General features: G+C 44.6%; 1 protein-coding gene across 5 annotated transcripts in view; it reads left to right on the top strand.

Moving 5' to 3' along the window:
* Nucleotides 1-15,959, top strand: part of ANO8 (anoctamin 8) — a 104,136-nt gene that overhangs the window by 65,726 nt on the left and 22,451 nt on the right. For all 5 annotated transcript variants that reach the window (XM_070747540.1, XM_070747550.1, XM_070747512.1 and 2 more), the window contains exons 7-12: nt 708-835; nt 3,751-3,912; nt 5,859-6,011; nt 8,779-8,905; nt 11,008-11,063; nt 13,999-14,073. In XM_070747540.1, the coding sequence (XP_070603641.1) occupies nt 708-835; nt 3,751-3,912; nt 5,859-6,011; nt 8,779-8,905; nt 11,008-11,063; nt 13,999-14,073 (701 nt within the window). The remainder of the gene's footprint in view (nt 1-707; nt 836-3,750; nt 3,913-5,858; nt 6,012-8,778; nt 8,906-11,007; nt 11,064-13,998; nt 14,074-15,959) is intronic.

The raw sequence follows: 15,959 nt of genomic DNA on the forward strand, positions 1-15,959 counted from the left end.
AGTGAGTAGATTGACAGCCCTCGAGGTTCCCGTAATGCGGGAGTCATATCCTTCATAGAAATGCAGGTAATCTTCAACTTACAACTGTAGTTGAACCCAGAATTACGGTTGTAAGTCATTGCAATTGTTAAGCGGGTCACAGATCCTATTTTACAATTTTTTTGGTGGCGGTCGTTAAATGAATCCATTCTACAAAACGGATACTTTTTGCATGTAACCAGCAAACAACTAACGGGGGAAAAATGTAGGCAGCCAAGTGACTGTTTGTATGTTGAGTACTACTTGTGATTGCAGTCAACAGTAGGCTGACTGCATTACTGTATTCTGAACAGTCTTCAAGGACAGCCCCATGTGGAATGCGTTGTAGTAGTCCAGATGGGCTATAAATGCTACTTGTACTTCTGAATTTGTTTTCACGTTACCTGTCCAGAAAAAAAGTGTAAGCTGAAAAATCCCAGGGTATTTGGAACAGTTATGGAAGTGAATGCAGATAGGATTGATGGGGTTGGATAGTCCCTTGGATCTGGTATAAACTACCTAACAGCTGAGGAAAAGGGTCAATATTTGAAATATAATAAAATGTAATTCGCTCTTTGATTGAACTGAGAGATTTCTGAGATGGCACAGTTTCAGGAAAGGGTAATTTTGCCTTTTATTTTAGGTTCTCTCCTTATGTTATCCTGAAACTGTCTTTCTTCTTCCTCCAGATGAAATATGTGACTATTTTGGGGTGAAGATTGCCATGTACTTCGCCTGGTTGGGCTTCTACACGTCAGCCATGGTATACCCTGCTGTCTTCGGCTCCCTCCTTTACACCTTCACAGAGAACGATCAGGTGAGGCATTGCAGTGCTTAGCGACGGCATGGTGGCCCTCTGGATTTCTTCTACAGTGGTACCTCTACTTACGACCAGGTTCTTAAGTAGAAAGTAGAAACGTTTGTAAGAAGAAGCAATTTGTCCCCATAGGAATCAATGTAAAAGCAAATAATGCATGCGATTGGGGAAACCACAGGGAGGGGGGAGGCCCTGTTTCCTCGCAGGAGATGCCTAGAGAGGACCCATGGAGGCTTCTCCCCACCTTTTCTGGCCCTGTTTCCCCCCAGGAGATTCCTAGAGAGGCCCCATGGAGGCTTCTCCCTGCCTTTTCTGGCCCTGGTTCCTCCCAGGAGATTCCTAGAGAGGCCCCATGGAGGCTTCTCCCTGCCTTTTCCGGCCCTGTTTCCTCCCAGGAGATTCCTAGAGAGGCGCCACGGAGGCTTCTCCCTACCTTTTCTGGCCCTGTTTCCTCCCAGGAGATTCCTAGAGAGGCCCCACAGAGGCTTCTCCTTGCCTTTTCTGGCCCTGTTTCCTCCCAGGAGATTCCTAGAGAGGCCCCAGGGAGGCTTCTCCTTGCCTTTTCTGGCCCTGTTTCCTCCCAGGAGATTCCTAGAGAGGCCCCACGGATGCTTCTCCTTGCCTTTTCTGGCCCTGTTTCCTCCCAGGAGATTCCTAGAGAGGCCCCACAGAGGCTTCTCCCTGCCTTCTCCCTGGCTGACGGAACCTGGAGAAGGCCAACCCTGTGGGCTCTCATCGGCCGCTGAGAAGTATGAGGCAGAAGACATGGCTGAAGTGGCAAAAAATTCAACCCCCCCCCCCCCCCAATAAAATGGCGATGTTGCATGCAAGTATGGAAATTAGTGGCTTGGGCCATGATGTCACAATACATTCTGTGTCACGTCCTTTTACCCCCGAGGATGCTATTGGGTCTGAGCAACTGATGACAACCTTCTGGCAGGTTGAGATAGATGCAACTAATCCCTAGGTTGACCCTTTCTTAACCTTATAAAGGTTAAAACCATTTTTCTTTGGCCCTGGAAATAAATAGGCTAGGAATGTGGAAGGGCTAAAAAGCTGTAATGTGATCAAAGCCCTGAACTTTTGTGAATCTTTTGATGTCACACTTTGCCACTTTTAAAAGAAGAGATCTCAGTAACTGGATTACTTTCGCTTTAGAATCCCATCTGGCTTTCAGCTGCTAAGATAAATACTTCTTTCAGTTCTTAACTAGTAGCCTCTCTGTGGATAGACAAGGAGGCTAATCAACCACCTGATAGCTAAGGAATGCACACGTGGTGTAGTGGTGACTCCTTGAGACTTTAAGCATACCGTTATATGCGGTGTGTATTACAGCCAACTCAAGACTTGTGCCACTTAAGGCAAGATGGCAAGATCCTCCTTCTCCAAATGCAGTCATACTTGGCAAACCAGCTGAAGCTAGGCAGAAATAGAACAGGGAACACTTGGAATCAGTTAGAGCTTACTTATGGGTCATATCAAAGTTCCACTTTGTACTATTCTAACAGTGGGAGAGCTTTATTCCCCTGGGAAGAAAGATAATATCAATAGGGTTGATATTCCTGGAGGGGTCTGTAATATGGTAAATTATTTAGCTTTACTAGATAAATGGTCAAAGCAATGGAAACTGCAGTTTAATTTTTTCAAATGTAAAATAATGCACTTGGGGAAAAGGAATCCTCAATCTGACTATTGCATTGGCAGTTCTGTGTTAGCAAAAAACTTCAGAAGAGAAGGATTTAGGGGTAGTGATTTCTGACAGTCTCAAAATCGGTGAGCAGTGTAGTCGGGCGGTAGGAAAAGCAAGTAGGATGCTTGGCTGCATAGCTAAAGGTATAACGGCAGAAAGGGACCTCATGGTCCATCTAGTCTGCCCTTATACTATTTCCTGTATTTTATCTTACCATGGATATATGTTTATCCCAGGCATGTTTAAATTCAGTTACTGTGGATTTACCAACCACGTCTGCTGGAAGTTTGTTCCAAGGATCTACTATTCTTTCAGTAAAATAATATTTTCTCACGTTGCTTTTGATCTTTCCCCCAACTAACTTCAGATTGTGCCCCCTTGTTCTTGTGTTCACTTTCCTATTAAAAACACTTCGCTCCTGAACCTTATTTAACCCTTTAACATATTTAAATGTTTCGATCATGTCCCCCCTTTCCCTTCTGTCCTCCAGAGTCCAGACTATACAGATTGAGTTCATGAAGTCTTTCCTGATACTTTTTATGCTTAAGACCTTCCACCATTCTTGTAGCCCGTTATTGGACCCATTCAATTTTGTCAATATCTTTTTGTAGGTGAGGTCTCCAGAACTGAACACAGTCTTCCAAATGTGGTCTCACCAGCACTCTATATAAGGGGATCACAATCTCCCTCTTCCTGCTTGTTATACCTCTAGCTATGCAGCCAAGCATCCTACTTGCTTTTCCTACTGCCCGACCACACTGCTCACATGTCTAAAATGTTGTGCTTTGAAATGAAATGTTTGACATACTACTGCAAAGGTGCAGAGGGAGAGGCTGTTCCCTTGCTATCTTAACAGACATATCTGGCTGGCCATGGTTGGAAGGTGTATTTTTGAGTGAAACTTCAGGCCAGGATTGCTGGTTGTTAATATTATATTTGGTACTTTTCCAACTTAGTTGTTTTCTTGCAGCTGTTTCATTACCAAAACCAAACTCTGCCCAAACATCTACCCAAATTAACATCTAATTATCAGTGTTAGACTAGCAACATAGCTACCAATATTCTTCTTTATTGGTGACATTCTCATCCCGGGAGAATTGTTGGGAGTTGATTTTTCTAATCGATGGATAGCTGGGATAAACAACCTTCTTTAGAAGCTGTTAAAGCAGTGGACATCCCTGTCTTTCTTTTCTCTTCATTAATTATCTCTTCCCTTCCTAATTAGACCAGCAGGGACATTTCCTCTGTGGTATTTGCCATCTTCAATGTCATCTGGTCCACGCTGTTCCTGGAGGAGTGGAAACGCAGAGGAGCCGAATTTGCATACAAGTGGGGAACTCTGGACACACCAGCAGAGTCCATCGAAGAGCCTCGGCCGCAGTTCCGGGTCAGTGGTGTCTGATCTAGCTCAGAAAAGAAGAAAATACAAGTTTGAAAAATGATAATTTGTGCTGCCCGTGTCCATGGATCAAATCTAGGCATGTCATGCAGATATCTCAACATTCAGAGCCATCCTGTTATCCACCTCTCATTTAGCCTAGGATTCTCTGCTTGGATTAATTAAATTTATATGCCTTTGTGGTGTCTAGCATGGTACTCCTTATGATTTTAAATGGGTATCTATTACTTGCAAAAGTAAGAAAACTCTATACATCAGTGATGGTGAACCTTTTCCCCCCTTGGGTGCCAAAAGTGCTTGTGTGCACACTATCAATTCAATTCAATTCAATTTATTAGATTTGTATGCCGCCCCTCTCTGAAGACTCGGGGCGGCTCACAACAATAATAGAAACAATATTCCAGCGAAAACAAATCTAATATTAAAAAGCACATAAAACCCTATCATATTTAAAAAATCAAACAACATATACATACCCAAACATAAATATAAAAAAGCCTGGGGGAAAGATGTCTCAACTCCCCCATGCCTGGCGGTATAGATGGGTCTTGAGTAATTTACGAAAGACGAGTGTGGGGGCAGTTCTAATCTCCGGGGGGAGTTGATTCCAGAGGGCCGGGGCTGCCACAGAGAAGGCTCTTTCCCTGGGACCCACCAAACAACATTGTTTGGTCGACAGGACCTGGAGAAGGCCAACTCTGTGGGACCTTATTGGTCGCTGGGATTGTGCGGTAGCAGGCGGTTCCGGAGGTACTCTGGTCCAATGCCATGCAGGGTTTTAAAGGTCATAACCAACACTTTGAATTGTGACCGGAAACTGATTGCACCTGAACAAGTGCCCCCACCCATAATTCAATGCCTGAAGGGATGAAAATTGCCTCCCACCCCCCCTGGAGGCCTATGGAATCCAGAAACAACCCATTTCCCAATTTCTGGTGATCCCGGTACACCCATTTTTCACCCTCCCCAGGGTCCAGAGGACAAGATATGGCTCTGCATGCCACCTGTGGCACCTGTGCTATAGGTTTGCCATCACATATCAAAGCTAGGGAGATAGATTTGCCTAATGCTGGTGTCTGCAGTCCGTGGCTCATAAGCCACATGAGGCTGTTTGACTCTTGCAGCTCCCTGCTGACCCAGTTGCGAGATCTTCACTCTGCCTTGAGACACTGGTCCAACACAGTGTCTGTCAACCTCGCTAACATGAGGGCTGGCGGGATGGGAATGGGATCCGGGAGGAGGGTACGATGAAAAGGGAGACAGGCCTGCAGCTGAGGAATGAACACAAGCCATGGTAGCACCTTCCCCGAAGACAACCCTCCTCAAATGACCCCTTGGTCAGCTGTTGTGGAGCCAGGAAGGTGTGCACGAACAGGGATACCCTCAAACGAGTGGCTGGGCTCAGTTAAAGTAAAGGCACACGGAGCGGGCAGGTTGACCGGCTGACGTGCGAATGTCTTTCTCCGAGCCTGACCCCTGGAGTAGGTGTGCGAGGCTCAGTGGGGCCAGTCCCTTTTCCCCACTGCTCTGAGTTTCTTCAATTGATTGATTGATTGATTGATTGATTCATTCATTCATTCATTCATTCATTCATTTATTAGATTTGTATGCCGGTCCAAATAGGGCCGCAACTGGTGCACCAGGCGAACCTTGGCAAACGCCCCCCTCGCCACAGCTGAAAGATGTTTCTCTAATGTGAGCTGTGGATCGAGGAGGACGCCCAAGTTGCGGACCCTCTCTGAGGGGGTCAATAATTCCCCTCCAGGGTTATGGACGGACAGATGTAATTATCCCTGGGAGGCAGAACCCACAGCCACTCCATCTTATCCGGGTTGAGTTTGAGTCTGTTGACACCCATCCAGACCCATCCTTGTAGATGTCCTACAAGGTCCCTTCTAACTCTAAATCTGTATCTCTATCTCCTTCCTTTGCAGGGTGTGAAGCGCATCAGCCCGGTGACCAACACGGAAGAGTTCTACTACCCGCCTTGGAAGCGGCTGCTCTTCCAGTGTTTGGTGAGCTTGCCCATCTGCATCTTCTGCCTCTCCTTCGTCTTCCTTACCATGCTGGGCTGCTTCGAATTGCAGGTGAGCATCGGAACAAAGAGAGAGAGAGAAGAATTGTAGTAACTTTGACCATGTAAAACTGCTTATTCACGGTGAATATGCAAATTATAATGTAATTTGATTGGCTGACAAAAGTAGATATACTGCTCAAAAAAAATAAAGGGAACACTGAAACAACACAATATAACTCCAAGTAAATCAAACTTCTGTGAAATCAAACTGTCCATTTAGGAAGCAAAACACTGATTGACAATCAATTTCACATGTTGTTGTCAGCACATTCAACTTTGTACAGAACAAAGTACGGTGATACCTTGTCTTACGAACTTAACTGGTTCCAGGACGAGGTTCGTAAGGTGAAAAATTCGTAAGACGAAACAATGTTTCCCATAGGAATCAATGGAAAAGCGATTAATGCGTGCAAGCCCAAAATTCACCCCTTTTGCCAGCCGAAGGGCCCGTTTTTGCGCTGGTGGGATTCCCCTGAGGCTCCTCTCCATGGGAAACCCCACCTCCGGACTTCTGTGTTTTTGCGATGCTGCAGGGGAATCCCAGCAGGGGAATCGCAGCATCGCGAAAACGGGCGCTTTGGCTGGCAGTGGAAGTCCAGAGGTGGGAGTTTTGGATTCCCCTTTTGTGTAGTGTGTATCTGTTGTTATTATTTAAAAAATTTAAAAATATTTTTTTTAAAAATAAACATCATAAATACATGCTGGTTGGCAAGCACTTGAACGTTCATCCCAAGACCAGTAATGGGTTCCTACTGGTATGGTTGACGCCATTGTACCGGTAGTGAAAATTGAGCGCACTCAGCTCCAAAATCTTGCGAGGGGACACATGCGCGTGCAAGATTTGGATGGGTTTTTTGCTTCTGCGTATGCGCGGAAGCAAAAAAAAAGCTGAAATCTCGCACACGTCCCCTCGCAAGATTTTGCTTCCTGTGCATGCGCAGAAACAAAATCTTTGTTGGACCCACAAGCACGCATACCGGAGACCCAGGGCTGCATGCGTAGCGCGCTGGTAATGGCAGGAGCAGCAACCCCCACTTGCCCGAGACCCTGGGGATTCTATTTTTTTAAATAATATTTTATTAGGGACTGTAAATTTAAGTACATAATACAAAAACAAACAAAAATACAGTAATACCTCGTCTTACGAACCTAATTGGTTCCAGGGGGAGGTTCGTAAGACAAAAAGTTCATAAGACGAAACATTGTTTCCCATAGGAAACAATGTAAAATCCATTAATCCGTGCAACGAAAAAACCCCGCAAAAAAACAACGACGACCGGCTGTCACCTTTTGAAACAGCCGGGGGGGCTTCCCAGCATCCTCCTGAACCCGAATGCCAAACCCGAACTTCCGGGTTCGGCGTTCGGGAGGCCTCCGAGAAGCCCCCCGGCTGTTTTAAAAGGTGAGAGCCGGGCAGCTGGGCTTCCCAGTAGCCTCCCGAACGCCGAACCCGGAAGTTCGGATTGGCGTTCGGGTTCAGGAGGCTGCTCGGAAGCCCCCCAGCTGTTTTAAAAGGTGACAACCGGGTGGCGGGGCTTCCCAGCGGCCTCCTGAATGCCGAACCCGGAAGTTCGGCAAAAGTTCGGATTCGGGAAGCCGCTGGGAAGCCCCGCTGCCCGGCCTCCCGAACCTGAACTTTTGCCGAACTTCTGGGTTTGGTGTTCGGGAGGCCGCTGGGAAGCCCCACCACCTGGCTGTCACCTTTTAAAACAGCCAGGGGGCTTCTCGGAGGCCTCCCGAATGCCAAACCTGGAAGTTCGGCAAAAGTTCAGGTTCGGGAGGCTGCTGGGAAGCCCCCCGGCTGTTTTAAAAGGTGACAGCCGGGCGGCGGGGCTTCCCAGTGGCCTCCCGAACCTGAACTTTTGCCGAACGTCCAGGTTCAGCGTTCGGGAAGCCGCTGCGAAGCCCCGCCGCCTGGCTGTCACCTTTTAAAACAGCCGGGGGGCTTCTCGGAGGCCTCCCGAACGCCGAACCCGGAAGTTCGGGTTTGGCGTTTGGGTTCAGGAGGCTGCTGGGAAGCCCCCCCGGCTGTTTCAAAAAGCGACAGCCGGGCGGCGGGGCTTCTCGGCGGTGGGTTTGTAAGAAGAAAAAAAGTTCGTAAGAAGAGGCAAAAATTTTCTGAACCCCTGGTTCGTATCTTGGGTTGTTCGTAAGACGAGGGGTTCGTATCATGAGGTACAAAGTTAAAAGTTAGAGAGATATCTTGCTCTCTCCTCCTTTCCTTATTGTGTTTCATATTTATTCTACACAATATTTTGTATTTGTATTTGTATTTATTCAATTTTTAGGCTGCCCCTCTCTGCAGTTGCAGTTTTCCACATCGGTATTTTTCATGCTCTACTAATTTAGCTCTATGTCGCAACACAAATAAACATATATTCTTAAATTATAGGTATATAAAAAAATAAAGGGTGGAAACAAGGGTAAAAAATACAAATCATTACAAATACAATGCTTTCCAGATCATATAATTAAACCCCTTACTAGATCTCAAATATCTGATTTTTATCTAATTTTTATCTATGTGTATTATGGCATGTCTAAGAAACAAGATTCTATGTTAGTTGTAAGTCAAGGACTTATCTGGGGTCAGGTTTGTTGATAGTCAAACTAGCTTAGTTATTGTTTGTTTAGAAAATGCTTAAATTCACGGAACAGAAATAATTGAGCCATAGGAACTGGTAGAAATAAACCTGCTTTTACGAAAAGTCATTTCTATTCATCAGCTGTGATGTAATTCTGGCCCTCCAACCTGCTTTTTCTTCCTCCTTGATCAGGAATTTGTGCTGAGCATCAAGGAGCTGCCACGCCTTGTTCGCTTCTTGCCCAAAATCATGCTGGCCATCATCGTCACCGTCTGTGATGAAATCTACAGAAAAATTGCCTACTGGCTAAATGACATGGGTAAATATCATCACATGGCACACCTTCTGATCCCCAAAAAACTTTGCTGAATGGAACCTTAAATGGGTGAGAGGCAGAGGTGGGCTGCTGGCCGAACACCTACCGTATTTTTCAGTGCATAAGATGCACCTTTTTCCTCCCTAAAGTAGGCTGATAATTAGGGTGCATCTTATACTCTGAATGTAGCTCTAATTAACTGCTGGCAATCTTCCCAGCTCTTACCTTGCAGGCTCTTTCATTGTTTCTCTCTGCGAAGAATGTTTTCCAAGCCCTAAGTCTCTGCAGGGTTTGTTTCATTACTCTAACTTGCTCTGAGTAAGTTTCTTTCCAGCCCTAACCAGGTGCTAACGATGTTCCCAGCTCTTACCCCTTACAAGCTCTTTCACTGTTACTCTCTGAAAAGAAGAATGTTTTCCAAGTCCTAAGTTTTTGCAGATTTCCAAGTCCTAAGTTTTTGCAGATGTTTTTTCCAGGTGCTAATGATGCTCCCAGCTTTTCTGGCTTGCACGCTCTTTCATTGTTACTCTCTCAGAATTTAAAAAAAAATTAAGCCCTTAACCAGGGGATAAAATTATGTGCTGAAGCTGACCAGACTAAGGATGCTAGCCAGAGGAATACCCTGTAAGCAGATTCTTTTCCCTATTTTCTTCCCAAAAAACTAAGGTGCGTCTTATACTCTGAAAAATACGGTAATTGGGTTCGCCTTAGCGGCTCTCGGAAGTCCCATGAATTCGAGCGGAATTATGCTTCTGCGCCCGTGCATGTGCGGAAGCAAAAAGCCTCGCCGGAACACGGGCGCAGCTGCGTTTCCGTGAACGATTTTGCTACCTGCACGGGCGCAGAAACATAATTCCGCTCGAACTCTCGGTACCTCCAGAGCCACAGAGGCGAGTCCAATTAGGCCTTCTGGCTAGCAGCCCATCTCTGGTCAGAGGAAACTTTCTAATCGCGTCCAATGCAAGCGATGCTCCGAATCTGGGAATTTCCAAAAGCAGTCCAGATCAATATTTCTTAACTTGGCAACTTTAAGATGAATGAACTTCAGCTCCCAGAATTCCCCAGCAAGCAATGCTGGCTGTGGAATTCTGGGAGTTGAAGTCCACACCACTTAGAAGTTGCTAAGGTTGAGGATGCTGTGCAGCTTTCCTCCCTAAATCAGGGAAAGGCCCACAAGAGAAAGAAGAGGGAGAACGGGGATAATGCAGCTAGTCTCCAGCTGAATGCTGTGAACCAAGTATGCTGAGCATCCTAGCAGTACTTACCCAAAATCTAAGGTTGGAGCAACCTCATAAGTGGGATTAGGAACCGAAATAAAACAAGGTATTGCATGCTACTAGTCTCTCTCCCTCCCCCTCCCATTTTTTTGCTCCCCCTCCACTGCTCCCTCCCTCTCTCCCACTCCCTGCCTCCCTCCCCCACTCCCTTCCACTCCCTCGCTCCCTCCCGCTCCAATTCCTGCTCCTTCTTCCCCCTCTCCCACTCTTGCTCCCTCCCTCTCCCATTCACCCTTTCTCCCTCCCCGCTCCCTCCCGCTCCCTGCCTCCCTCCCCTACTCCCTTCCACTCCCTCGCTTCCTCCCGCTCCAATTCCTGCTCCTTCCTCCCCCTCTCCCACTCTTGCTCCCTCCCTCTCCCATTCACCCTTTCTCCCTCTCCCGCTCCCTCTCTACCGCTCCCTGCCTCCCTCCCCTACTCCCTTCCACTCCCTCGCTCCCTCCCACTCCAATTCCTGCTCCTTCCTCCCCCTCTCCCCCTCTTGCTCCCTCCCTCTCCCACTTCCTCCCTCCCTCTTTCTCCCGCTCCCTCTCTCCCGTTCCCTCCCTCTTTCCAACTCCTGCTCCCTCCCCCTCTCACTTCCTCTCCCTAACCTTCACCCTCTCCTGCTCCCTCCCTTTCCCTCTCCCCCCTCATGCTAGCACATGCACTCACGCCCTTTTGGCACGTGAACCAAATAAGCTTCACCATCCCTGCTATGGGCGGTCCCTCTTACCCCAAGGAACTCTGCTTAGGTTCACTGCTGTCATTGAGAGATCAGTTTATTCTGATTCTATAAAAGACCCACCGAACACCACGTTTTACCTCCTCACTCCTTTTTCCTTGCAGAAAATTATCGCTTGCAGAGTGCCTACGAAAAACACCTCATCATCAAAATGGTCTTGGTAAGTCGAGCCTTTTTGAAACTTCTGTTCCAGTTCTAAAGGGAGGAAACCGTCCCCAAAATCCATCGGGATGAGTTTCTCCAGACAGGAGACTCTTCCTTGTGATGGCTTTCGGGTTGTTGGGTTTTTTGGCTGAGTCTTAGCAAGAAAGTGTCTCAGTTGGCAAGATTACAGGTGGTCTTCAATTTACAACTGGTTGCTCAGAGACCATTTGAAGTTCCGACGGACCTATCTTGAAGATAGTTATGACCCAGGTTTGAAGTTCTGATGATTAATAATTAATAATAATAATAATAATAATAATAATAATAATAATAATTTATTAAATATGTATGCCGCCTCTCTCCGTAGACTCGGGGTGGCTCACAACAACAATAAAAACAATATACAGTGTAACAAATCTAATAATTAAAAGAAAGCATCTAAAAACCCATCATTTAAAAACCATACAACAGAAGCATACCATACATAAAACTCTGTAAGCCTGGGGGAGGTGTCTCAATTCCCCCACGCCTTCTTTAGCCTTCTTTAAGGTCACATGTCCAGACTTTTTTAGGTTTTTGGAAAAGGGACATATATTTGGCAGTTTGCAGCGTATTTTATCAAAAGAATGGCCCTCTTTTGACAAAACTCGGCCTTAGCAAACCAAAGATTCACTGTGTTTGCTTAATGGTAACCTTATTTACTTAAGGACTGCTGCCAAAAAGTTCATATAATCATGGGAACAACCAGGAGCGGGCTACCATTCCCAGCCCTACCGGAATGGCCCGGGAGCGTACCCTCACTTCCCCTCCTCGCGCATGTGTGCGCACGATTTCCGGGGTTTTTTTCCTTCTGCGCATGTGCAGAAGCGAAAAGAACCCAGAAATGGGCAAACAAGTGCCTGCTTGCCGCTGCCCGCTGCCGTTTGCCCCCCCTACCACCCACTTGCTGCCGTCTCGAGCGCCTCTTGCTTTTGGGCGAACAGCGGCAATGCGGGCGGTGGGGGGAGCCGGCGTGAGAGGTGAGCATGGGGCGATTGGCGGAGAAGGCAGTGCTCGCGGCGGGACAGGCGTAGGTCCGAGGAAGTGCCGGTGGTGCATGCACGCGTATGCCTGCCCGGCATCGCCACCGGTGCTAGGCTATGCGCTACATGGCCACCACCGGAACCGTGTTTCCCACCAATTAGGCTGGGGCCCACCACTAGGACCAACTCACTTTACAACCATCACATTGTAGCTCAATTATGGTCAAGGTCTACCTGTAATTCTGCTATTTAATACTGCTAATTATACTTGTCCACCAATATTTGATGGTAAAGGGGTGTGCAAAAATGTACACTTTCTCTGGACCGTTTAGTCTCAATGAAGTTTTGTCTTGTTTTGATAGGACTGTTTTTTTGTTCAATAATTCAGCGACAGCCCCTCAATAAATTGCCCAAAGCTAGAGATAAACAATGAGACGATTTAAATCTCAAGTGGCAACTGGAATTTCTGGTTTTTCTTTGAAGATGTTTTTGCTTCTCATCCAAGAAGCATCTTCAGCTCTGACTGGACGGTGGGGAGTGGAAGGATTTTTTAAAAACATTAAATTAAATATTATAAATTTTATTTACATGAATATATACAATAAATATAATAACAATACAAATATTTAGACAAAAAATATTAAAAAAGAGGAGAAACATCAATGAATTATACAATAAACAATATATAATAATAACAAACAAATAGTAAAAAACGGGCGGGTGAACGGCAGGTTTGTATCGAAAGTTTGTGCTATAAATATTCTCTATAGCCCGTTACATTATAACTGAAAATTACATTATAAGTAAATAAGAAGTAAAGTTGAGTACAGTGTTCCCTCGATTTTCGCGGGTTCGAACTTTGCGAAAAGCCTATACCACAGTTTTTCAAAAATATTAATTAAAAAATACGGTTTTTTCCCTATACCACGGTTTTTCCTGCCCGATGACATCATATGTCATCACCAAACTTTCGTCCACCTTTAATAAATATTTTTTTAAATAAACTTTAATAAAGAAACATGGTGAGTAATAATCTAAATGATTGCTAAGGGAATGGGAAATTGCAATTTAGGGGTTTAAAATGTTAAGGGAAGGCTTGTGATACTGTTCATAGCCAAAAATAGTGTATTTACTTCCGCATCTCTACTTCGCGGAAATTCGACTTTCGCGGGCAGTCTTGGAACGCATCCCCCACAAAAATCGAGGGAACACTATATAGCATAGCAAAGAAATTTTAAAAAGATAGGCTTAATTTTTACCTATATCATATTTCAATCCTTTACCGAAGTAATTTAAACACCAGACTGTTATCTTTGTAAATATACAATTCGGTATGTAGTGAGTTTTAAGAAGTTATTGGTTGGATTGTTCTCTTTTTTTCCAACCAGCGGTAAAAAGGGTCCCAGTGGAAGGATTTATACTCCTTGCAGACAGGGGGTCATTTGAAATCTTTTAGCAGAAATAAGAAAAGATAGAAAAAGTCCAGTTGTCTTTTTTTTTTAAAATTAAAGTTTTTATTTACAAATATACAATGAATACATAAAAACATATAATTGACATTTAAAACATGGCAAATTACATAAGCAGTTGTCGTGTGTTTGGACGATATGCCAAGATATAAAAAACAAAACAATCAATGAACATACGAACTTAGAAAGGAAAGAAGGAAGAAAAAGGAAGAAAAAGAAAGGAAGAAAAGAATGGGCGGGTGTGTGGTGGAGCTGTGTTAAGAATATGAACTGGTTTTAATTACAACAGCTCGTTTCCTTATATCGAAATTTAGTAGTATAGGTAGGTAAGTCCAGTGGTCTTTTGAACACCATTGGGACAGCTGTGACCTGGATGACTGAGAAACTGCATAGACGTTTAGTCTTAATCTTGTTACATCAGCTCTCTCTTACAGCTTCTGTTTCTCTCTTCCCCAAACAGTTTCAGTTTGTAAATTCATACCTAAGTCTTTTCTACATTGGATTCTACCTCAAAGACATGGACCGCCTCAAGGAGGTATGGCATTCGTGAATATGGGAAAGGGTTAAATGGCACTGGGCTCCATTACAACCAGAACCAGGGTTAGTCCAGGTAAATGTACCGGTTTTTTAATCAGGATACGTTTAGGTCCAAGATGTTTTGGGGTATTCAAAAATAGTCACACCCCAGCAAGCCAAGGACTATCAGCCACATTCCTAACATAGTTTTCTTCCTTCCTTCCTTTCCGTTACGGGTTCTTTTAATTTTTCATGGTTTTTTCCCTCTCTCTCTCTCTCTTTGTCTCTCTGTCTTGTCCATATTGCCCTCCACAGCTCCTGCTCATCTTTTCTTTCTTCCAAAGCCTTGTGCGTCAGCTTAAAGACGCGGTCCTCCCTTCCATCACTCTCCAACTTCACCTCTGTCTCATCTCCTTTAAGGGTTTGCTGAGTTTTTCCTGGCAACTGGGCATCTCCAAAGTAGGATCCTGATGATGGAGGGGAGGGTGGGAGGGTGGGGGTGAGAAGGAGTAAGCAGGCTTCAGGTTGAGCCTCAGCTTTCATCCCATTTGTTGGTTCCAATGCATGGAATGGAGTGGAATGGAACGGAATGGAATACAATAGAATGGAATAGAATAGAAAACAATGGAATAGAATAGAACAGAATACAATAGAATGGAACGGAATAGAATAGAATACAATAGAATGGAATGGAATAGAATACAATGGAATGGAATAGAATAGAATACAAAAGAATGGAATAGAATAGAATACAATAGAACAGAATACAATGGAATAGAATAGAATGGAATGGAATAGAACAGAATACAATAGAATAGAATGGAATAGAATAGAACAGAATACAATAGAATAGAATACAATAGAATGGAATAGAATAGAATGCAATAGAATGGAATGGAATAGAACAGAATACAATAGAATGGAATAGAATAGAATAGAATAGAATAGAACAGAATACAATAGAATGGAATAGAATACAATAGAATGGAATAGAATACAATAGAATGGAATGGAATGGAATAGAATAGAATACAATAGAATGGAATAGAATACAATAGAATGGAATAGAATACAATAGAATGGAATAGAATACAATAGAATGGAATAGAATACAATAGAATGGAATAGAATAAAATGGAATGGAATGGAATGCAGTAGAGTAGAGTAGAGTAGAGTAGAGTAGAGTAATTCTTTATTAGCCAAGTATGATTGGACACACAAAGAATTTGTCTTTGTTGCATATGCTCTCAATGTATAAATAGAGTGTCCAGCAGATTTGGAAATCAGGAAATTGTCAGGGAAATCGGCGATTCGGGAAATATCAGGAAATTATCTGGTAATTCGTTAAAAAAATGGAATAAATCAGTGGAAAAACCCCAAACTCTATTAAAATGTTTAAAAGTCAAGGAAAAATCATGTAAAAAAAAATGGATCGCGTTGCCTGGCAGAGTCAAGCAAAAATGAGCATAACTGTGGCAACAACTTGCTTCCTCAGCTACCGATATTTCTCCACGGCTTATCATTCAAGGTCGGACCTCATAAAATTGCGAGATCAATGGCCCCAAGCCTGCCAGAAAAGCCAGCCGTTCTCCCTGAGCAGGGGGTTAGACTAGAAGACCTCCAAGGCCCCTTCCAACTCTGTTATTCTGTAAGATAAAGGAAGGGAAGGAAGGAGGTGCCAAGTGTATTCAGACTTGTAAGACTCTGTAACCTCCATGACCTCATGATAAAACTAGCACGTCTGACCTGCATGACTTTTGCTTCCTGGTCTTCCGTGGTGGGCAACGGCTGGCGCAGTCAGGTGCTCTGTCCCGGTAGAAAATTCCGGGATGCGCACGCAGCTGGGTGTCCCTGACACGTCCCCGCACGAGATTTGTGCATGTGCAGCAAGCGAAATCTCATGTT

Source organism: Erythrolamprus reginae, chromosome 1 (genome assembly GCF_031021105.1).
Source record: "Erythrolamprus reginae isolate rEryReg1 chromosome 1, rEryReg1.hap1, whole genome shotgun sequence".
Lineage (NCBI taxonomy): Eukaryota > Metazoa > Chordata > Lepidosauria > Squamata > Dipsadidae > Erythrolamprus > Erythrolamprus reginae.